The 17,970-nt window shown below is 49.1% G+C and overlaps 2 protein-coding genes and 1 long non-coding RNA gene across 3 annotated transcripts in view; 2 read left to right on the top strand and 1 right to left on the bottom strand.

Annotated features, from left to right (window-relative positions):
• Positions 1-771: 771 nt before the first annotated feature.
• Adamts4 (ADAM metallopeptidase with thrombospondin type 1 motif 4) lies at positions 772-11,741 on the bottom strand. Its single transcript, XM_050143049.1, has 9 exons — positions 8,544-11,741; positions 7,123-7,446; positions 6,776-6,908; positions 6,073-6,243; positions 4,351-4,637; positions 4,061-4,247; positions 3,629-3,804; positions 2,409-2,584; positions 772-1,980 (listed from the first exon to the last, which is right to left on the bottom strand). The coding sequence occupies exons 1-9, from the start codon at positions 9,225-9,227 to the stop codon at positions 1,554-1,556; spliced, it is 2,565 nt and encodes an 854-aa protein (XP_049999006.1). The 5' UTR covers positions 9,228-11,741; the 3' UTR covers positions 772-1,553.
• On the top strand, positions 8,669-11,975 carry LOC126502210 (uncharacterized). Its single transcript, XR_007591861.1, has 2 exons — positions 8,669-8,795; positions 11,774-11,975. It is a non-coding gene; the product is annotated as an uncharacterized lncRNA (long non-coding RNA).
• An 802-nt stretch (positions 11,976-12,777) lies between these two features.
• Positions 12,778-17,970, top strand: part of Ndufs2 (NADH:ubiquinone oxidoreductase core subunit S2) — an 18,084-nt gene continuing 12,891 nt past the window's right edge. Inside the window, exons 1-2 of the mRNA XM_050143050.1 lie at positions 12,778-12,936; positions 13,739-13,845. Of these exons, the coding sequence (XP_049999007.1) occupies positions 12,842-12,936; positions 13,739-13,845 (202 nt within the window). The 5' untranslated portion in view covers positions 12,778-12,841. The remainder of the gene's footprint in view (positions 12,937-13,738; positions 13,846-17,970) is intronic.

Genomic DNA, 17,970 nt, shown 5'->3' with positions numbered 1-17,970 from the left:
ACTGCAACATCCTTCTCCATCCCTTGACACCATCACTCTTACAACTACACTCTTTCTTTCTTTCTTTCTTTCTTTCTTTCTTTCTTTCTTTCTTTTTATTTATTTATTATTTTGGTTTTTCGAGACAGGGTTTCTCTGTGGTTTTGGAGCCTGTCCTGTAACTAGCTCTTGTAGACCAGACTGGTCTCGAACTCACAGAGATCCGCCTGCCTCTGCCTCCCGAGTGCTGGGATTAAAAGACGTGCGCCACCACCACCCAGCTACAACTACACTCTTGTTTGTGTTGAGGGAGTTGGGTTTTTGGTTTCTGTATCTTCATGTTCTTTTTTTTTTTTTTTAAATATTTATTTATTTAGTATACAGTATTCTGTCTACTTGTATGCCTGCAGGCCAGAAGAGGGCGCCAGACCTCATTACAGATGGTTGTGAGCCACCATGTGGATGCTGGGAATTGAACTCAGGACCTTTGGAAGAGCAGGCAATGCTCTTAACCACTGAGCCATCTCTCCAGTATCTTCATGTTCTTGTTGGCTATATTGCCAAGTGTTTATTATGTCTGCTTCAGGTGATTATGTGCCCACAGAAGTGATGGACAGAACAGCCTTTTCTGACAATGTCTCCCAATCTTAGAGTACGGACAGCTACGGGATCTGAGCCTGGGGATAAAGAACGGCATAAGTGACATGGACGCTTGTCGGCTTTAAGTGCAGGGCAGCCCCTCCATGGGGGAGTGTAGACAGAACGCTGATGAGAATAACAGTCACCACTTGCTGAGTACCTGTGGAGGGTGAGGCGCTACGCTAGTTCTTTATTTACATTATTTAACCCTTACAACAAATTTCTAAGGGAGGTATTATTGTTATTGGCAAACGAGAAAACAAATGCTCAAAGATGTGGGGGCCAAGGTGCAACCCACATTTGTCTGACCCCCAAAGGGGCATATAAATAGCAGACTTCGATCTGTACATTTAAAAATATGATAATCCCTCACTCCCTGAAGACCAATCCTACCTTTGGCTCTCCCTTTCCCAGCCAAAAAAAGCCAGGGAGAGGAAAGCAGGACAGGTTGTACCTCATACAAAAACACACGCATGCATGCACACACGCACACACAGACACACACACACCACTTATATTTGTTACCACCACCCTGATTTCATAGCTAGGGTGGGGGCTATAAGGGGTGAGTTTCCCCAAGACCTTAGTCCCCTTCCCTGGTGCTAAATAAAAGCGAATAAATACTAAATAAATACAACTGGAATCCAGGACCCATCCTGCCTTCCCCTCTCCCTCCTGTGACCTGCAGGGCAGAGGAGGCAGTTTAGATAGGGGGCGTCTCCTAGCCCCTTTCCATTCACCTACACGTCGCTGCCTCCCAGGGCAGGAAGCTAGGGCAGGGCCAGCCTGCAGTTTAGGGCAGAGAGGCAGGGCAGGTTTCGCCCTCTACAGCACTTCCCTGCTGTGTTTTAGCATGAGGCAGCTGCAGAACCCCCTCATTTTCCCAAATGAGTCCGAGGCCCCGGCACCCCAAAAGGGCAGCCGGGAGAGTGAGGTTATTTCCTGCCGGCCCAGGGACGCTTCCGAATGATCTCCAGAATCTGTGCCCGGCGGTGCAGCCAGTCTTGGGGAGGAGGGCGTGGTGTTGAAGGAACTGGTCGCGGAACGAAGAAGCTGTACCGCAGACGTGCGTTCTGTGGGTTGCCGGCCACCAGGACTTGCAGCGTCAAGGGTTGGGCCAGAGGCCCATGTCCAGACAGTGTCTCTGAGGCTGCCGTGGCTCCGCTATAGCGCAGACTGACTGCCCCAGGAAGTGTTACATCCGTGGCGGAGGGCATCAGCGTGTATTCACCATTGAGGGCGTAGGAACCATCTGGAAGCTTCAGGGCCAGGTAGATGCTCCTGGGGCCAGAACCTCCTTGCTGCCGTACAAGAATATGGGTGGCCCCGGCGGGGATAGTGACCACATCACTGTATCCGTACCTGTGAGGAAAAAGTACGTGAAGAACTCGGAATTTCTCGAATCCCTTCAGCTTGCCCTACTGTGTTTGCCTGAGTGTGTGTGTGCCTCTTCAGGCTTACACGAGACACGTATCCACCTGAGAACAGAGCTACCAGCAAGTGTGTCTTCCTCACTGGACAGTTCCTATTGCTGCTTTTTATTCCAGTGTCTTTCCAGTCCCGGCCTCCTAGGGGCCTGTCCAATTCCTACTCTTAGCTCCGAGGTCACCACCCCGGGAGGCCTTTCCTGGTGCCCTCAAAGGCTCTTACAAGCATCCTGTGTCCCCTCTGTCCACCGTGTGGAACCCTGCACTGTAATGTCTGCTCGTCTGTCTCCTGCTTTAGCATTTAGTCCCAAGCCCATTACAGCAACCGGGAAAATAGAGGGGAAACAGAAATGGTGAAAAGACCTGAATTTTCTGAAGGAGCCCGACTGCTTGCTGCAGCTAGAACCATTCCCGCCGCAGACCATGCACTTGTCAAACTTCTTTTTGGAGCCAATAATCCGGTCACAGCCAGCATGGATACAGCGCCCCTGGACACAGACTGAAGAGCTGTCTGGGGAACACGGAGTTCCGTCTGCCACCTGAGGAGTAGAGGAGGGACATGGCTAAGGGTCTTGCTAAGTTGGCAGGGGTTTGTAAGCTAAACATCTGGAAAGTGGTATCAGAAAAAAAAATGGATAAGGAAGGGGGTGTAGTGGGGCTTTACTTATATGGAATTTCTTTCTTTCTTTCATTTTTTTTTTTTTGAGACAGGATTTCTCTGTAGCTTTGGAGCCTGTCCTGGAACTAGCTCTTGTAGACCAGGCTAGCCTTGAACTCACAGAGATCTGCCTGCCTCTGCCTCCCAAATGCTGGGATTAAAGGTGTGCACCACCACCACCCAGCCTCTACAGGATTATAATGACAATAGTAATATGATCGTTTTCCCAGCATTGCCTGTGAAACAGGTGATGTGCAAAATGCTTTATAAACAAAATCTAGGTCCCACAATTACTACATGAGATTTCTAAGGGTGAAATTATGAGGTTTAGAAAGATCACAGACTGAGAAGGCAAGGGTTTTTAGTCCCAGCAACAAAAATTTAATGGTATGGCCTCCAGATGGACACTAGAGGGCAACAGACCTGTAGGAATTTTCTATAGACTACTGGGGACGGGAGGGGGTCCAAAGCTGGTAGGCAGGGCACGCTTTGCCTTGAACCAGCCACTCTGTATTACAGAGGGAGTGTCCAAATGTCAGTGATTTCTGGGAGGTCTGTCCATTGAGGACTGGCTGTCCAAGAGTCAATACTTTGAGAGAGGACTCCATGGAAAGGAGAGTTGAGGACCTCCCCAAAAGGCCACATGCTTCCATTCTCACCAAATGGGGTACAAAAGGATGGACAAAGAAGGAAGGAAACAGATACGACAAGTTAGAGCAGCTTCCCCGGCCACATATCCAGAGTTAGGCATTTGTCTTCCTAATACTGGGTGTGGACAGACAAGACAGTGAATCTGTAGGCAGGCTGACGTGGTGTGATGCACTCCAGCAATGGTCTGGAGGGACCCCCCCCCCCCCCCCCGCTTCCCGGGGGATCACTGGGAAGCGTGTAAGCCCTGACTGGGCCTAAGGTTTCTGGTCCTCACCCGTGGCTCCAGTACATAGTAGTAACCCAGTGCCCGAGCCTGGCAGGTGAGTTTGCACTGGTCTCGTGGGGCTACACCTGTGTAGCGTGGGACCCAGTCCATGGGCCCTGGGAAGCTCTTGAAGAGGTCCGTCCTGTGGTTGTAGGCAGCACACTGCTCCTCACGGAAGGTCAATGCTATAGGGATAAAATGGGCAGACTGAGCCTCTCTCTCCTCCCACCAGCCCACACAGCCTTCCATCCACCTAGCCTCTCAGAACTTTAGCTGGCATGACATCTCTCTCCCTCACAGACTGCCAGGGACAGTTCTAGAAAGATAAAGAACCCCCCCCCCCCGGAAGCAGAGTCAATCAGCACCTTAGTTCGGCACTCTAGGGACAGCACCTCTTCTCTAGCATCCCCTCCCAGGGCTCTCAGCCTTCCCAGCTCTCACCTGAGCCAGTTGGGCAGTTCTCAGTGTTGCAGGAGCGGAAACGGGTACGGCGACCCTCGCAGTACTTGCCACCATTCCGGGGGACGGGCCTTGTGCAGTCCCGGGAGGAGAACTGGACACCACCCCCACAGCTCCTAGAGCAGTCACCCCATGGTCCCCAGGGACCCCAGCCCCCAGCCTGTGGAATCTGCAGAGGCACAGAACGGAAGTGGGATAAGCACACTCTCCTAGGTTTAGAACCAGTCTCCTCCCCGCAGGCCTTTCACCCAAGCCGTGCCCTGGGCTCTCACATCGAAGTCCTTGAGTTGGTCCACGTGAAGACAGCGGCCGCCCATGCAGGCCTGTGCGGACCCGCAGGGAGTACCGTCAGCCCAGGGTGAATGCTTAGTCTGGCACATAGCATGGCCGTTGAGGTGGCCCGAGCACCAGAGGGCAGCACAGGGTGGTGGCAGCTGTGGACAATGGCGTGAGTCAGGCCCAAAGGTCAGTTGGCACTGGCGGTCGGCATCGTAGTCCTTGCCAGGAAAAGTCACTGGCAGATGCAGGGGAGCCTCTGGTTTGTCTAAGAGACAGTGCCCTGGAAGGGGGGGGTTAAGGTACAAAGTTAGCAAGAGCCTGAGGTGAGCACTAAGGATTGCCAACTGGAAGCCTGGTGGCTAAGGTACCCTCAGCTACACCGTATTGGATGTTTATTATGTGATCAGTACTGGTAAAGCCTTGAATCCACATGACCTCATTTACTAACCACACCACTGTGAGATGGCTGTTAGTATAGCTAACTTATTGGTTAACTAACTGCAAACCCAGAGAAGCCAAGTAACTTAACCCGCATGTCTGCGTGTAACATAGAGCTCGGTCAGCACAGGAGCCAAAGCGCTTCCGCCTGATCTTACTCACCATAGAATTTATTATTGTTTCTAGTATTTGGGCTTTGAAAACTTTTTTTCTTATCATATTCACTTATTCATCTGCACAAGCCACAGCACATGTATGGAGGTCAGAGGGCAACTTGCAGAGGTCGTCAGGTCATTGGGCTTGGCAGCAATCACCTCAACCTGCTGAGCCATCTTGCTGACCCCATTTGGAGTCTTGGGGGCAGAGATTCATTCACTCCACAGCATCACATAGCTTGGAACTCACTATTACATAACCGAAGCTTGCCTGGAAGTTATGTGGCAATCTTTCTGCCTTAGTTTCCCCAATACTAAGTTTATAGGCATATGTTATGCTGCTTAGTTCTGCTATACATTTTTTTATCGATATGGTTTCTATACAGTCCTGGCTGTCCTGAAATTCACTATATAGACCAGGCTAGTCTCAAACTCACAGAGATCCATCTGCCTCTCAGTGCTGGGATTAATGGCATGTGCCACCATGCCCATCTACAGAATTTTTGAGAATGCCTCTAGTCAGTAACTTTGGGGAGCTGGAGAGATGGCTCCACAGTTAAGAGCACTTGGAGAGGTCTGGAGTTTGGTTCCCAGCACCTGCATCAAGTAACTCACAAACTGCCTCCAGTTCCAGGGGGTCCAACACCCTTTTTCTGGCCTCCATGGGCATCTTCAAGCTTGTATGCATACACATATAAGCACATAAATAAAAAATGAAATAAACTTTGGAGAAAGTCATTCTGCTGTCTTGTACACTTTATCGAATGACAAGGTAATTACATGATTTATAGCCAATCCATTTAGACCGGGCTGGCCTCCTACTCAGAGACCCTCCTGCCTCTGCCTCCCAAGTGCTAGGATTAAAGGTGTGCCACCATTGCCCAGCTTAAAGGTGAATTCTAATTGTATGCAGCCAGTATTTGCCTCCCTTACCTGTGCTATTTGTTTTCATAGGGAGTGGGAACCATACAAAGATAGCAGCATTTCTGACCCCATCACGTACAGCAGAGGCAGCACACATGGAGGAGCCAATAGGGCCCATAGAGAATGTTCCAGAAAGAAGAGCCCAGTGGGAGAGGGCAGGAATCGAGTCTTATTCTGAGAAAGATGCCCCCTGCTTACCATAGCCATTGTCCAGGAAGTCAGTGATGAAGCGGGCACTGCAAGGGGACCAAGGCTCTTCAGGATCCACGTGAGCCATAACTGGAGCCATGACGTGGCGAGTGGAGCCCCCCTGCCCGTTCAGATTAACACATGGCTTGGAGTTATCATGGAGCATGTTGAAGACATGGCCTGTAAGAGAAGAGATCCTGCTAGCGTCCAAGGGTTCCATCCTGTGTCCTCGGGAGGGGGGGTGGTCCCTCATAAGCTTAGTTGCAGCTGCTGCTGATTAGCTCCACCTCCCCTCCCCCATCTCAAATCTCCTTATAGTTCTCTGAAGGTTCCATGTGTAGCCCCTATTGCTCTGTCTTCTCTCCCCAGAGGAAAGGCCTCTTCTGCTTGTTGTCCACTGTAGCTAACACTCCCAATCCTCAGTCCCCATTCCCTTACTCTCTCTCCTTCTGAACATGTAATTCATGTACATATATACAGTTCAAAGTTGTTCCCACCTGCTACTTTTTTTTAATAGAAAAAAAAATCTATGTTTGTCTGTACCCAGAACAGAGAAGGAGATTGAACTTGGACCTAGGCCTGGGGAGGAAGAGGAGGAGGAGAATACCTTGGTACCCCCATTTGCACTCTAGTGAGCACCTTAGCTCCTTATAGCATCCCTGGTACCCTTCGGTTCCACTTCAGGGGCCACACTGTCCCAGTGCTCCCTTACCCAGTTCGTGAGCAGCAGTGAAGGCTGACTGGAGTCCGTCGTCCTCCACAATAGCACAGCTCCGAGCCGGATCACACACTGTGCCCACATCAGCCATACCCAGAGTGTCACAAGTAGAGACGCCACACAGGTCCTGTGGAGGCGGAGCACAGAAGACGCTTGGGGCTGATACCCAGATTAGTGAGGACCCAGCATGGTCAGGGCCTGGATGGTCACCCCACGGCAGGATGACTGGGGGCAGGTACATGTTGCACGACTTTAGGGCCGCCCTTTCCATCAGGTTTGTGTATGGGCAGTGTGTCTTCGTGTTGTGGTTCTTTGGGTGTGGTGCTGCCTGGGAGCCTTACCTGACGGGTGAAGAGAATGGCTGTGTCAAAGTGGTCAGGATCTGAGTCGTCAGGGGTGTTGAGGCCCCGCTGCCAGGCGCAGAAGCTGCGTAGGGTCTGGGCTGCACTCGGCCCCACTTGGGGCCCTTCCTGGCCTGACCCCAGGATCACTAGCCGAGTCACCACCAAGCTGACAGGGTTTCGGATGCTTGGGTGCTTAAAGGCCTTGGCTGCTGCAGCCATAACTGTCAGCAGGTACCGCTTTAACCCTGTACCATGGAATGCTGCCATCTTGTCATCGGCCACCACCAGTGTCTCCACGAATCTACTCAGAGAAGCAAAGCGCTGAAGAGAGGGGGGAAAAAAAGAAAAAAAAAAATGAGAGGAGGGTCCTGAAATAGCCGCCCAGGCCCATGGATCCCTTCTCCTCTCCCTCTCTTCCTGGGTCTAGAACTCAGCAGAGTCAGCTGGCTCTTACATGCCTCACAGGATTCCTGAAGTGACTGGTTTGGACCCTCCCCCTAACCCCAAAGCGCAGGGCTTTTGTGGTAATGTTGAAGAATCAGCTGTTGTTCTGAAAGAGGAGAAGGCTTTGCCACGTTTCAGGGCTGAGTGGGCCCCAGAGGTGAAAAGCAGCTGGGATTGCTTTGGGGAGGGGCACTGGGGTCCCTGAGTGTGGCAGGGGTTGTCGAAGCAGAGCTAGAGAGAGGGCTGGGCTGTGACAACGACCGACGACCGACGTGTCTGCCCTATGTGGTTGGAGGAACAATTCAGTCAGCAGCTAGGGTCACGGCCAGATCTCAGCGTGGCGGGTGTGGAAGGAGCGTCTGGTCTGGATTAAAGCTAGAGAAGGGGGGGAGAGAAAAAAAGGGGGAGACCCAGGAGTGGGAGGGAGGAAAGGATGGCGCCTCCTGCAGCCTAGCAGCCAGCCCACAGTGTGGGAAGAGGATTGACCCAGAGGTATGGATGCTTCCCCTCGCCTGGCCTACTTCGCCATTTGCCAGAACAATTTTAAAGGCAACGTCAGAAGCCAAAAAAACCCAACCCCATCAGGCCTCAAACTTCACTTCTCTAGCTGGGGGTGGGGGTAAAAATCACTGGGGCAGAGAAAAGAGCCTAGGCCAACAGGCTGTTGGGAGAGCTTTACTGCTGGGAACTGTGTCAGCAGGAGACTCCGCAGCCAGGAAGGGGCGGGGTGTGGTGGGGAGGTCGTTACAGCCCAGAGGATCTGTGTTACCTCGGGGAATCCTCAGAGCAAAGCAAATGGCGAAGGCAGGGAGAAGCCAACACTTTTCAAAGTAAGGGTAGTGGAGATAGGAAAGGCAGAGAGGAGAAAGGCTGAAAAGCTAGAAGTGGAAGTGGGAGGAGAGAGGGTGAATAGGGGTCAGTAGGACAGACTTGGCGGGAGGATAATACAGGACAAAAACTCCACGGTTGCCTACCTTGGTTCTTCGGGGAATGGGATTGGGGCTCCCAGAAGGAGCCTTGACGTTGCACATGGGACCTTGGCTGCTGTCAGGACTCTTCCGACGTAGGATGTGAGCCCCTGGTCCCCCAGCAGAGTTAAGGGAGCCTCCCTCCAGAGGCTGGAGGTGAAGTTCAGCCCCTCGGTACTGCAACACCCCTAGTAGGGCTCCCCCGTCCCAGTGCAGAGATGCCACCGACTCCGGATCTCCATTGATGGTGCCAGTCAGGTAGGTACCTGGCTCTGCCCCGCCCAGCATCTCAGGTGCCTGGCCCAGGTACTGCACTGTCAGCCCTTCTACCTGGACCCCAGGGTCCTGCTCTAATTCTAGTAGTAGCACCTCCCCAAAGGCTGGCAAGCGGTACAGCAGCCTGGCAGGGGTACCTGAGCCAGGCAAGATGCTGCCATTGAGCTTCTCTGGAAACACGATTTCCTCCTCCCGAGGGAGGGGGCTGGCTGCCCAGGCTAAGGGCAAGAGGGAGGCCAGCAGCAGCACCAGCGACCGCCTCCACTCCAGACCAGAGAAAGGCACTGTGTGAAGCTGCAAGCGGAGTTGGGTTCTTCTCAGCCAGTGCCCAGTCAAGCCCCTCCCGGGATGCAAGCCCATCTGGGACATGGTACCGGTGCTGCAGCTGGGATGGATTGAGGCCATTGGAGGCATCAAATCCTCCCCACCCTAACTATGGAAAACTCCTCGTTAAAGCCGGAGGGGCTCGGATTTGTGCCAAAATCTGAGGCGAAGTTTTTAGAGGGGCTAGGGATGTTCAGAGAAGATGAAGAAAACAGTCCCTGGGCTCTAGAAATGCGCCTAAGGACCTCTCTCCTCCAAAACTTCCTCCTGTGCCCTTCTCTCCTGGGTCTTTGTCTCTCCCTATCTGTGTCTTCTTCAGCTTCTCTGGCTTCTCCCTCTGCCCAGTTGTGGCTTTCCCTCAGTGCCTGCTCTGTCTCTGCCTCCCTTTGCTGTCTCTTTGTCTCTGTCTCTCTTCTCATCAATCTCTTTCCTTTCTGTGTATCAGTGGGTCTCCCCCGGGTTCTCCCCAGTCTCTCTCCCCCCGCCAGCTCTTTTAAGCATCCCGAGCCTCCCTCTGTGTGTGATTGGCTGATCTGTAAGCCACTCAGCCAGAAGCTCAGTCAGTGGGACTCGGACGCATGTATCATCGCTTCCCAAAGACCTTAGTTGTTTCTTTTCTTTTCCTTTTTTTTCTTTCCCTTAAAAAGAAAGGAAAAAAAAAAAAAGAGGGACTTGCCCAGGGGAAGGGAATCTCTAGCAACCAGATGCATTATGGGCACCGAGCCAGCTGATGACACATCCTTTCCCCAAATCCCACCAGCAGCCCTCAGCTGTCTCTTTCCCTTTTTGGTGGGACAGAGCCCCAAGGGAAGCAGGGACTCGGGGAAAGGGCCTGGCGAACACACACAGATGAGATTCTGTCCTGGGAGAATTCATGTCCCTACTGTCCAGCCTGGAATAGCCTAGACGCCCTCACATGTCATTTTTGCTGCCCTCTACCCCAGAGGTTGATTTCAAGCTGTCTGGGTTTAAAAGGAAGTGGCGAACAGGTAAAGAAGTATTAAGAGAGAAGAGAGGATGGGACCAAGTGGAAGAGGCAGTAGAGACAGGAAAGCAGGAGACAGCAGTCAGGACCTTTCTGTTGGGATGAAAATAAACAGATGGCAAAGGAGGAGTCAAGTCAACTACTTTTCTTTTTAGAGGAGGAAGATCCAGAGTATATCTTTTCTGCTCGCTTTCTCTCTCTCCCCCCTCTGCTATGCCTTCCTGAGTTACCCCTACCCTATCCAAAGCATGGAACAGTCATTCCACCCTAGGCCTCCTCCTCCCCGACTTCCTGACTGCCCATTCCCCTGGCTCAGCTCCCAGTAGCTTCCCCCAGGCTCTTGGCTCTGTTCCTACCTACTCCCAACTACCCCAAACCCTCCCCCTTCCTCAGGTCAGCCAGCCTCTCACCTAGACAAGACCTGCTCTCTTGGGAATCCAGATTACTCAAAGTCAATCCCTGCTCCCCCCTCCCCCACATTTCGAATCCAGTGGTTCCTGGAATATCTAGTAATCTTTGACTCCTCATTCTCCATGGGACAGAGGGAGAGACTGCAGATAGCATTTGAGGGTACTAAGAGAAACAGGAGCCTCGAACCTGGAATGGGGCTAGTGATTGGTGGGTACACGTGTGGGGTGTTAGAGAAGGGAGCTAATGACTTCTCTGATTCAGAACTGGAGGGGACTAAGGAAATTAATAGCTGACTCTGAAGGCAAGGAAGCAAAGGGTTCAGCAGTGGGGCAATTTCTGTCCACTCCACCCTGTGTCCACTTGTTTCCCCAGGAAATCCCCAGGAAGGAGAGTACACTCAGCAGTCCCTTCCCTTTCCCAGAGAAGCACCACCTCTCCTACCCCATCCCCTTTATTCATTCTCTGCCTTGTCACCTCCTGTCCCCGATGGATTGGACATCCATCGTATTCATCAGAAGGCTTCCTCTCCCCCTCCCTTCCTGCTCCAGTCACTAATACCTGCCCTGGTGCCTATCACTTCCTGAATTACCCGCCCTGTGGTGACTTCTAGTCTCTCCTCTTGACCTCATCACATGCCCTGGCCCTCCCTGGTCCTGAGCAGAGGGGTTGAGGCTGGAGGAGTCACACAAGGGATGAGGGACCAGAAGGGACAGGGGCAAGAGGAGCTGTCACCAGGGTGCTCTTATTGCTTCTTTCCATCCCCCCATCGGGAGATGAGAACAAAGAGGGTGAGTGAGCAAGGCAAGACAAAAGGCCATAGAGTGGCAGCTACAGCATGTGGGGGGTGTTGGCAGAAGGGAGAAGGCACAAAAGATGCAGTGTTCTAGGCAGCCCCCCAAGAGTCCTCATCCCAGTTTCAGCTTAGACTACCCCCAGGGCTAAGCAAACTAGAGTCTGTCTTCTCATAGGCTGCATTAACACAAAAACGAGTAACCCCTCCTCTCATCATTATTGCATTTAGTGTTTAAATTATATTGCAGGGAAGAAGGCCTAGAAAAGGGAGGGGATGTAGAGGGTAGGGGGACCAAGCCTCTGCCCTGGCTTTCTGGGGGGTTGCCTTGTCTACATCAAGTCTTGGTCAGTTCCCACAGCCCAGGGATCTCTAGCCCCACCCTTTGGTATGGTTCCCATTAGGTCAATTTTCAGCCTAGAAATCTGGCTTTCTCCTCTTCCTCTACAGCTAAGAATTCTCAGTGCCACTCCCCTGGTCGGTCTGCTCCACCCAGCTGCACTGCTGGTGGGCTATATCCCAGAGACCCTGTCTGGGGGAGGTGTGGGGGAGGCCTCTTTCCAATGAGAAAACTGTAGAACCTCAAAGAGTGGGTGGCCCAGCTGGAGCTGGGCTTGGAGACAAAAAGAAAAAAAAAAGAAGAAAAAAGAAAGAAAGAAAAAAAGAGACAAAAATCAGCCTCCAGGGCAGGAAAACTCTTTGTCCATACAGAATTAGGCCCAGAGTCCTGTTATTATTACATTTCTATGTTATTAGATCCTTCTGAGAAGGACTGTGGCAGGGTGAGACTGTCCTGAATGGAAGTAGGGTACCAGCTATCACTAAGAACGCTTCCTGAATCTGTGATTCTGTAGGGATAGAAGGGTCACTGACAGAGGATCTCCATTTGTAAAAAGGTGGCTCCACACCCTTGCACGACACTACCAATGCTGGTGGTCTTGGCCTTCGATTCCTTTTTGTTTTGGCTAGCTCTCAGACCCAACTGAACTTTTCCACAATCTCTTTCCATAATTCTGATTTCGGACATCTGGGAATTAACTCTTGGATTCCGTAAAGAAAGGACCGTTCTCAAAACCTGAGCCTTCAGAAAAATCGGAAAGCCGTGAGGACTACCGCAGAAGAATGACGAAGATGGAAAGGAATAGTGAAGGAACACCTATGCAGAATGTGCAGCGGAGTCCTAGAGGGAGCGCAGTTGTAAATTCGAGTGCAGAGTGTGGACTCAGCGCGAAGTGTGGGATTCACTGCGGAGTTGCCTCAGGAGAGAGCAGTTAATTTCTCTTACGCCTAGAAAAGCCGCAGGAGGGACGTCCTTACTAAAGATGACAGCAGTCGTAGTTATTTAAGCGCAAGTGAGCCGGAGAAGCGAAATCCGGATGTTGTTGCGTTCGCAATTGACCGCCCTGCCAGCTTCCAAGATGGTGGCCCCATTGTGCCAATAGAAGAGAAGCCCACAAGGAGGCGCACGGGATTCACTTCCGCCCGGTTCTCCTTCTTACGATCTGCAGCCCGGGAAAGATGGCGGCACTGCGGGCTGTGTGCTGCCTCCGCGGTGTCGGGGCTCAGGTGCTGCGGCCCGGGTCTGGGGTCCGACTGCCGAGTCAGCCCAGCAGGTGAGGAGGAGGCCGTTCCTGCCTGCGTTCTCTTCGAAACTAGGATTTCTCGAGTCTGAGGACATCTCAAGGGCCCTGTGACCCCTGAGGAAAGAATGACCCAGGCCTCTGACCCTCCTTGCGCAGGCCAGGTTTCTCAGGTCCCTAGATACAGTGTCCCTCCTGTAACGGAGGATGGGGCAAGCGGGGAGAGGGGTGAGTTTGTTTTACCAGAGGCGAAATAGGTGAGGCGGAAGACCTTGCCTAACAAATTAATGACTTGAGCGTACTTCCTTTCGTTTCGGAAGGGAGACCCCCTCCTCGCCGAGCCCTCTTTCCCCTAGTTCCTATCTTTCGCTCGCATATGCCAGTTTGCATTTTCTTTCTCTCCGTCCTCCTTCTCTCCTTCCTCTCTCTTAGTAATCTTAGATTTACCATGAACAAATGCTGTTCTCAACATTCGTATTCATGCTTGGACCCCAGCTTTGTGTGTCCAAAACTGCACTATGGCATTGAAGAGCACAGCCCTGCAATACGGGTCTCCCTTCTTTGGACCCATCTGCATAAGAGTGAATAGGATAGTTAGGAACATATATGCATATACGAATATATGAACGCATGCAATAGCAATTAGTGAAAAAAAGGCCATGGATTTGAAGGAGTTTGGGAGGGGCATATGGGAGGGTTTGGAGCGGGAGAAAAGGGAGAAATGTGGTAATTAAATTAAAATTTAAAAACACTTTTGAAAAAACAGTGAATGGGGACAGAGGAACCAAGCACACGGTTCGTGCTGTTTGCATAGGATCTATCTTTAATTCCTCAGAGGCGCTCGGCAATGGCAGCCAGATATAGAATGGGCAAAGCAGTTTGCGGGAGCTGTCATGTACCCCTCCAAGGAAACAGCCCACTGGAAGCCTCCTCCTTGGAATGGTGAGTGCTCAGAGCTGCTGTCTCGAGTCATCAAAATCTTGGCTGATTTTTTTTAAAGTGCTGTTGGGTTCCTTCTGGTTCAGGCAAAAAGTGGTAATAGCAGGGGTTTATTAGTTAGAGATAGAAAGGAATGACAGTTGTCCTCAATTAACACTGAGAGGTCCATGCCATTAATGTCAGCTTTTTCCAGATTCAATACACTTCTATCTCTTTGTGGACAACATGGGTTTCCTAAAAGCAGTTGAATGAAACCTATTTAAGTAGAATCATCTTTTCCCCCCATCAAAACTAGGTGTTTTGGGGCTAGAGAGTTGGCTGAGTTAAGAGCACTTAATGCTCTTGTGGAGGACCCAGGTTCAATTCCCCGCATCCATATTAGGTGCCTTATAACTCCAGTTCCACAGGATCCACTGGCCTCTTCAGGCAACTGCATGTAGGTGGTGAACATTCATACATACAGGCAAACCACCCATACACATAAAATTTTAAAAAAATAGCCAGGCAATGGTGACAAACACCTTTAATCCCAATACTCAGGGGGCAGAAGCAGGCAGATCTCTGTGAGTTTGAGGCCAGCCTGGTCTACAAGAGCGAGTTCTAGGACAGACTGCAAAGCCCCAGTGAAACTCTGGCTTGATAAACAAAACAAAAGTCTTTAAAATAGGAAAAGATCCAGAGAGCTGCCAATAAAACAATAATGAAACAGAACCAAATCAATTAAGCTCTTTTGGGTTTTGTATTTTGAAAATATACAGGGTCTTGTGCTGGAGCTATGGCTCAGTGGTTAAGGGTACTAGCCGATCTTTGAGAGGATCTGAGTTCAGTTTCCAACACCTACATGGCAGCTCATAACCATCTGTAATTCCACTTTCAGGGAATCTGATATTCTCTTTTGCCCTCCAACTGCACCAGGCATGCATGCGTTTTATACACACACACACCACTCATACACATAAAATTTTAAAAAGAAAGAAACAGGGTTTTGCTGTCCAGATTGGCCTTAAAATCAAGATCTTCCTCCCTGAGCCTCCTAAGTGCTAGAACTACTCTTCCTCTTGATCTTTCATTTTGATCAGTGGTACCATGATTGTCATTTTTTGTTTGTTTTTTGAGACAAGGTTTCTCTGTGTACCTATCCTGGCTGTCCTAGAACTCTGAAGACCAGGGTGGCCTTGAACTCTCAAAGATCCTCCTGCCTTTGCTTTCCAAGTGCTGGGATTAAAGGCATGCACCACCGCTACCTGGCGTCCTTTGTTGTTTTTAACAAAATCTCAGTTGTTCAGTTTTTTTAATAAAGATTCAGGATCAGTAAAGACTAAGGCGCCAGATGCTAGGGTGAAAGTCTGCCAGGTCAGAGAGGCAGAGAAAGCACCCAGTTTATCGGCTTCCTCTACCAACTTCTCAGAAGTCTCCTTCCTTTTCCTCCACCATCTCTAACCAAACTCCTTAAACTGAATTTCTCTCCCTTCTACCTTTCTGTGTATCTCTCTATCCTGACCAACTCTAAATTTTTAAGGTACGTATGTTTTCATCAATAGTTTCTTTTTTTCTTATGGATGCTTAGCCTTAGCTTGGCTTATTTCTAGTCAGTTTTTTTTTTAATTTTCTTTTTTTTAATTGTTTTTATTGAACTGTATTTCTCTGCTCCCCTCCTTTTCTCTTCTCTCCCCTTCTACCCTCTCCCATTGTTGTAGGAGCTGTGGGCTGTGTACCTGCCCAGCTCCGCATGGCTAGCTTTACCCAAAATAACTACACGGAAACTGTATTCTTTTAAACACTGCTTGGCCCATTAGTTTTAACCTCTTATTGGCTAGCTCTTACATATTGATCTAACCTGTGTAGCACCACGAGGTGGCTAACCAGGGAGGATCTTAACCTGCGTCTGTGTCAGGTGGAAGAATCATGGTGACTGCCTGACTGGGCTTTCTTTCTCCCAGAATTCTGTCTGTCTACTCCGCCTACCTAGTTTTCTGTCCTATTAAAGGGCCAAGGCAGTTTCTTTATTTAACCAGTGAAATCAACACAAAACAGATGACTCTCCTCCATCATCCCATGATCCTCATGCTCCCACTTTACTCAGGAGATCTTGTCGTTTTCTACATCCTATGTAGTTTAGATCCATGTATGTCTCTCTTAGGGTCCCTATTGTTGTCTAGCTCATATAGTCACTTTTTTTGCTTGTTTTTTTTTTTTGAATTTATTTCCTTGTTTTTTGTTGCCCCCTTGCAATATTTCACTATTAGACCCCCAAAAGAAACAGAACCCCTGCAAAATACAGAAAGGGTTTACTGAATTTTTGTTGCTAATTTTTGTCCCATCTTCAGGAATCCTATATAGTGTCTTCATCTTCCCCAAGCCTCATTTTATATGTTATTATTTTCTAAATATTTTTTTTATTATGTATACAGTGTTCTGTCTGTATATATTCCTACAGGCCAGAAGAGGGAACCAGATCTAATTACAGATGGTTGTGAGCCACCATGTGGTTGCTGAGAATTGAACTCAGGACCTCTGGAAGAATAGCCAGTGCTCTTAACCATTGAACCATCTCTCCAACCCTGGTTTCAAGTCTTAACTCTCTTATTTACCAGTGAATGGAGTGTCTACTGCATTTCATGACATTGTTGTGAGGTTGTGGTTTTTCAACCTTCCTAAGGCCTTTAGTACAGTTCTTCATGTTGTGGCGACCCTCAACCATAAAATCATGTTTGTTGCTACTACGTAATGTTTATTTTGCTACTTGTAGATGATCTTTCTCATTGGAACCACCAGCTCACAAATAATGACATGGAGATTTATTATTGTGAAAGCTGGGCCTATAATTTAGGCTTGTGCCCCTAGCTCTTATAACTCAAATGAACCCATTTTTGTTCGTCAACATGTTGCCATGTCACTCGTGGCTTTTTTTCTCTTTCCTCCTGCATGTCTTGTTTTCTCTTGCATCCAGCTGGCACCATTTTTTTTTCTTCCCAGAGCTCTCTGTCTAGAAGTCTGGGCTGTACCTCTCCCTAGCTAGTGATCATTTAACTTTTTATTAAACCAATAATAGTGACACATCTTCACACAGTGTAAAGGAATATTTCACAACATTTCCCCTTTCTTGTATAAAAGAAAGATTTTAACTGTGAACACAGTAAAGCTATATACAATAAGAACAATTATCATGTAGGAATTACATTTAAAATGTCCAGTTAATTTGTATTTGGTAAACTTAAGGAAAATATTCCATTATCTATCCTTTTTGGTGAGTCTAAAGTTTTATATCTAAACCATTTTTTGATATTTACTTATTATGTATACAACATTCTGCCTCTATGTATGCCTGCATGCCAGAAGAGGGCACCAGATTTCATGTGGTTGCTGGGAATTGAACTCAGGGCCTCTGGAAGAACAGCCAGTGCTCTTAACCATCTCTTCAGCTCCCCAAACCATTTTCAATCATAACTTATATTATCATCTTATAGCTATCTTTTTAGACCTCAAAACAATTTCTTCGATAAACAATGTAAACTTTTATGTCTCTCAACCTTATAAACTTTGCATCTCTTATGTAGGTTTTCTTTTTCTGAATTTGGTAACAAGAAAAACTATAAAAGTATAATTAGCTAATTTTCAGTCTCCATCAGAGACCTAAGAAGGGTAAAATACTACTTGAGTGGATAGGAATTGCAGAACAAACAACTTCTAAAACTATAGAAACAATAGAAACAGTTGGCTGCCTGGAGAGTCACCCAAGATTCCTCTGTAATGTTGGAGCATCCATTTTTGGCATGTAGTCCTATAATACCTGACAGACCTTTCTGTGAAGCAGGAATTTTGAAGGACTGACCTACCTTATCTTGGCAAAGTTTGGCAGTTGCCTTTCTGTCCTGCTTCTATTTTGGACAACATACTATTAGCAGTCAAAGCAATGGCCATTTTTTTTGCCCAGTGGCTACCTTTTGCCACAAAGAAAGCAAACGCCAGAGCTGGTCGGTGGTGGCACTCACCTTTAATCCCAGCACTTGGGAGGCAGAGGCAGGTGGATCTCTGTGAGTTTGAGGCCAGCCTGGTCTACAGAGCAAGTTCCAGGACAAGAACCAAAAGCTATAGAGAAACCCTGTCTCGAAAAACCAAATTAAAAAA

Source organism: Alexandromys fortis, unplaced genomic scaffold (assembly GCF_014885135.2).
Source record: "Alexandromys fortis isolate MF-2015 unplaced genomic scaffold, M_Fortis_MF-2015_v1.1 scaffold_51, whole genome shotgun sequence".
Classification (NCBI taxonomy): Eukaryota; Metazoa; Chordata; class Mammalia; order Rodentia; family Cricetidae; genus Alexandromys; species Alexandromys fortis.
This window is presented reverse-complemented; position numbering and strand designations above follow the sequence as displayed.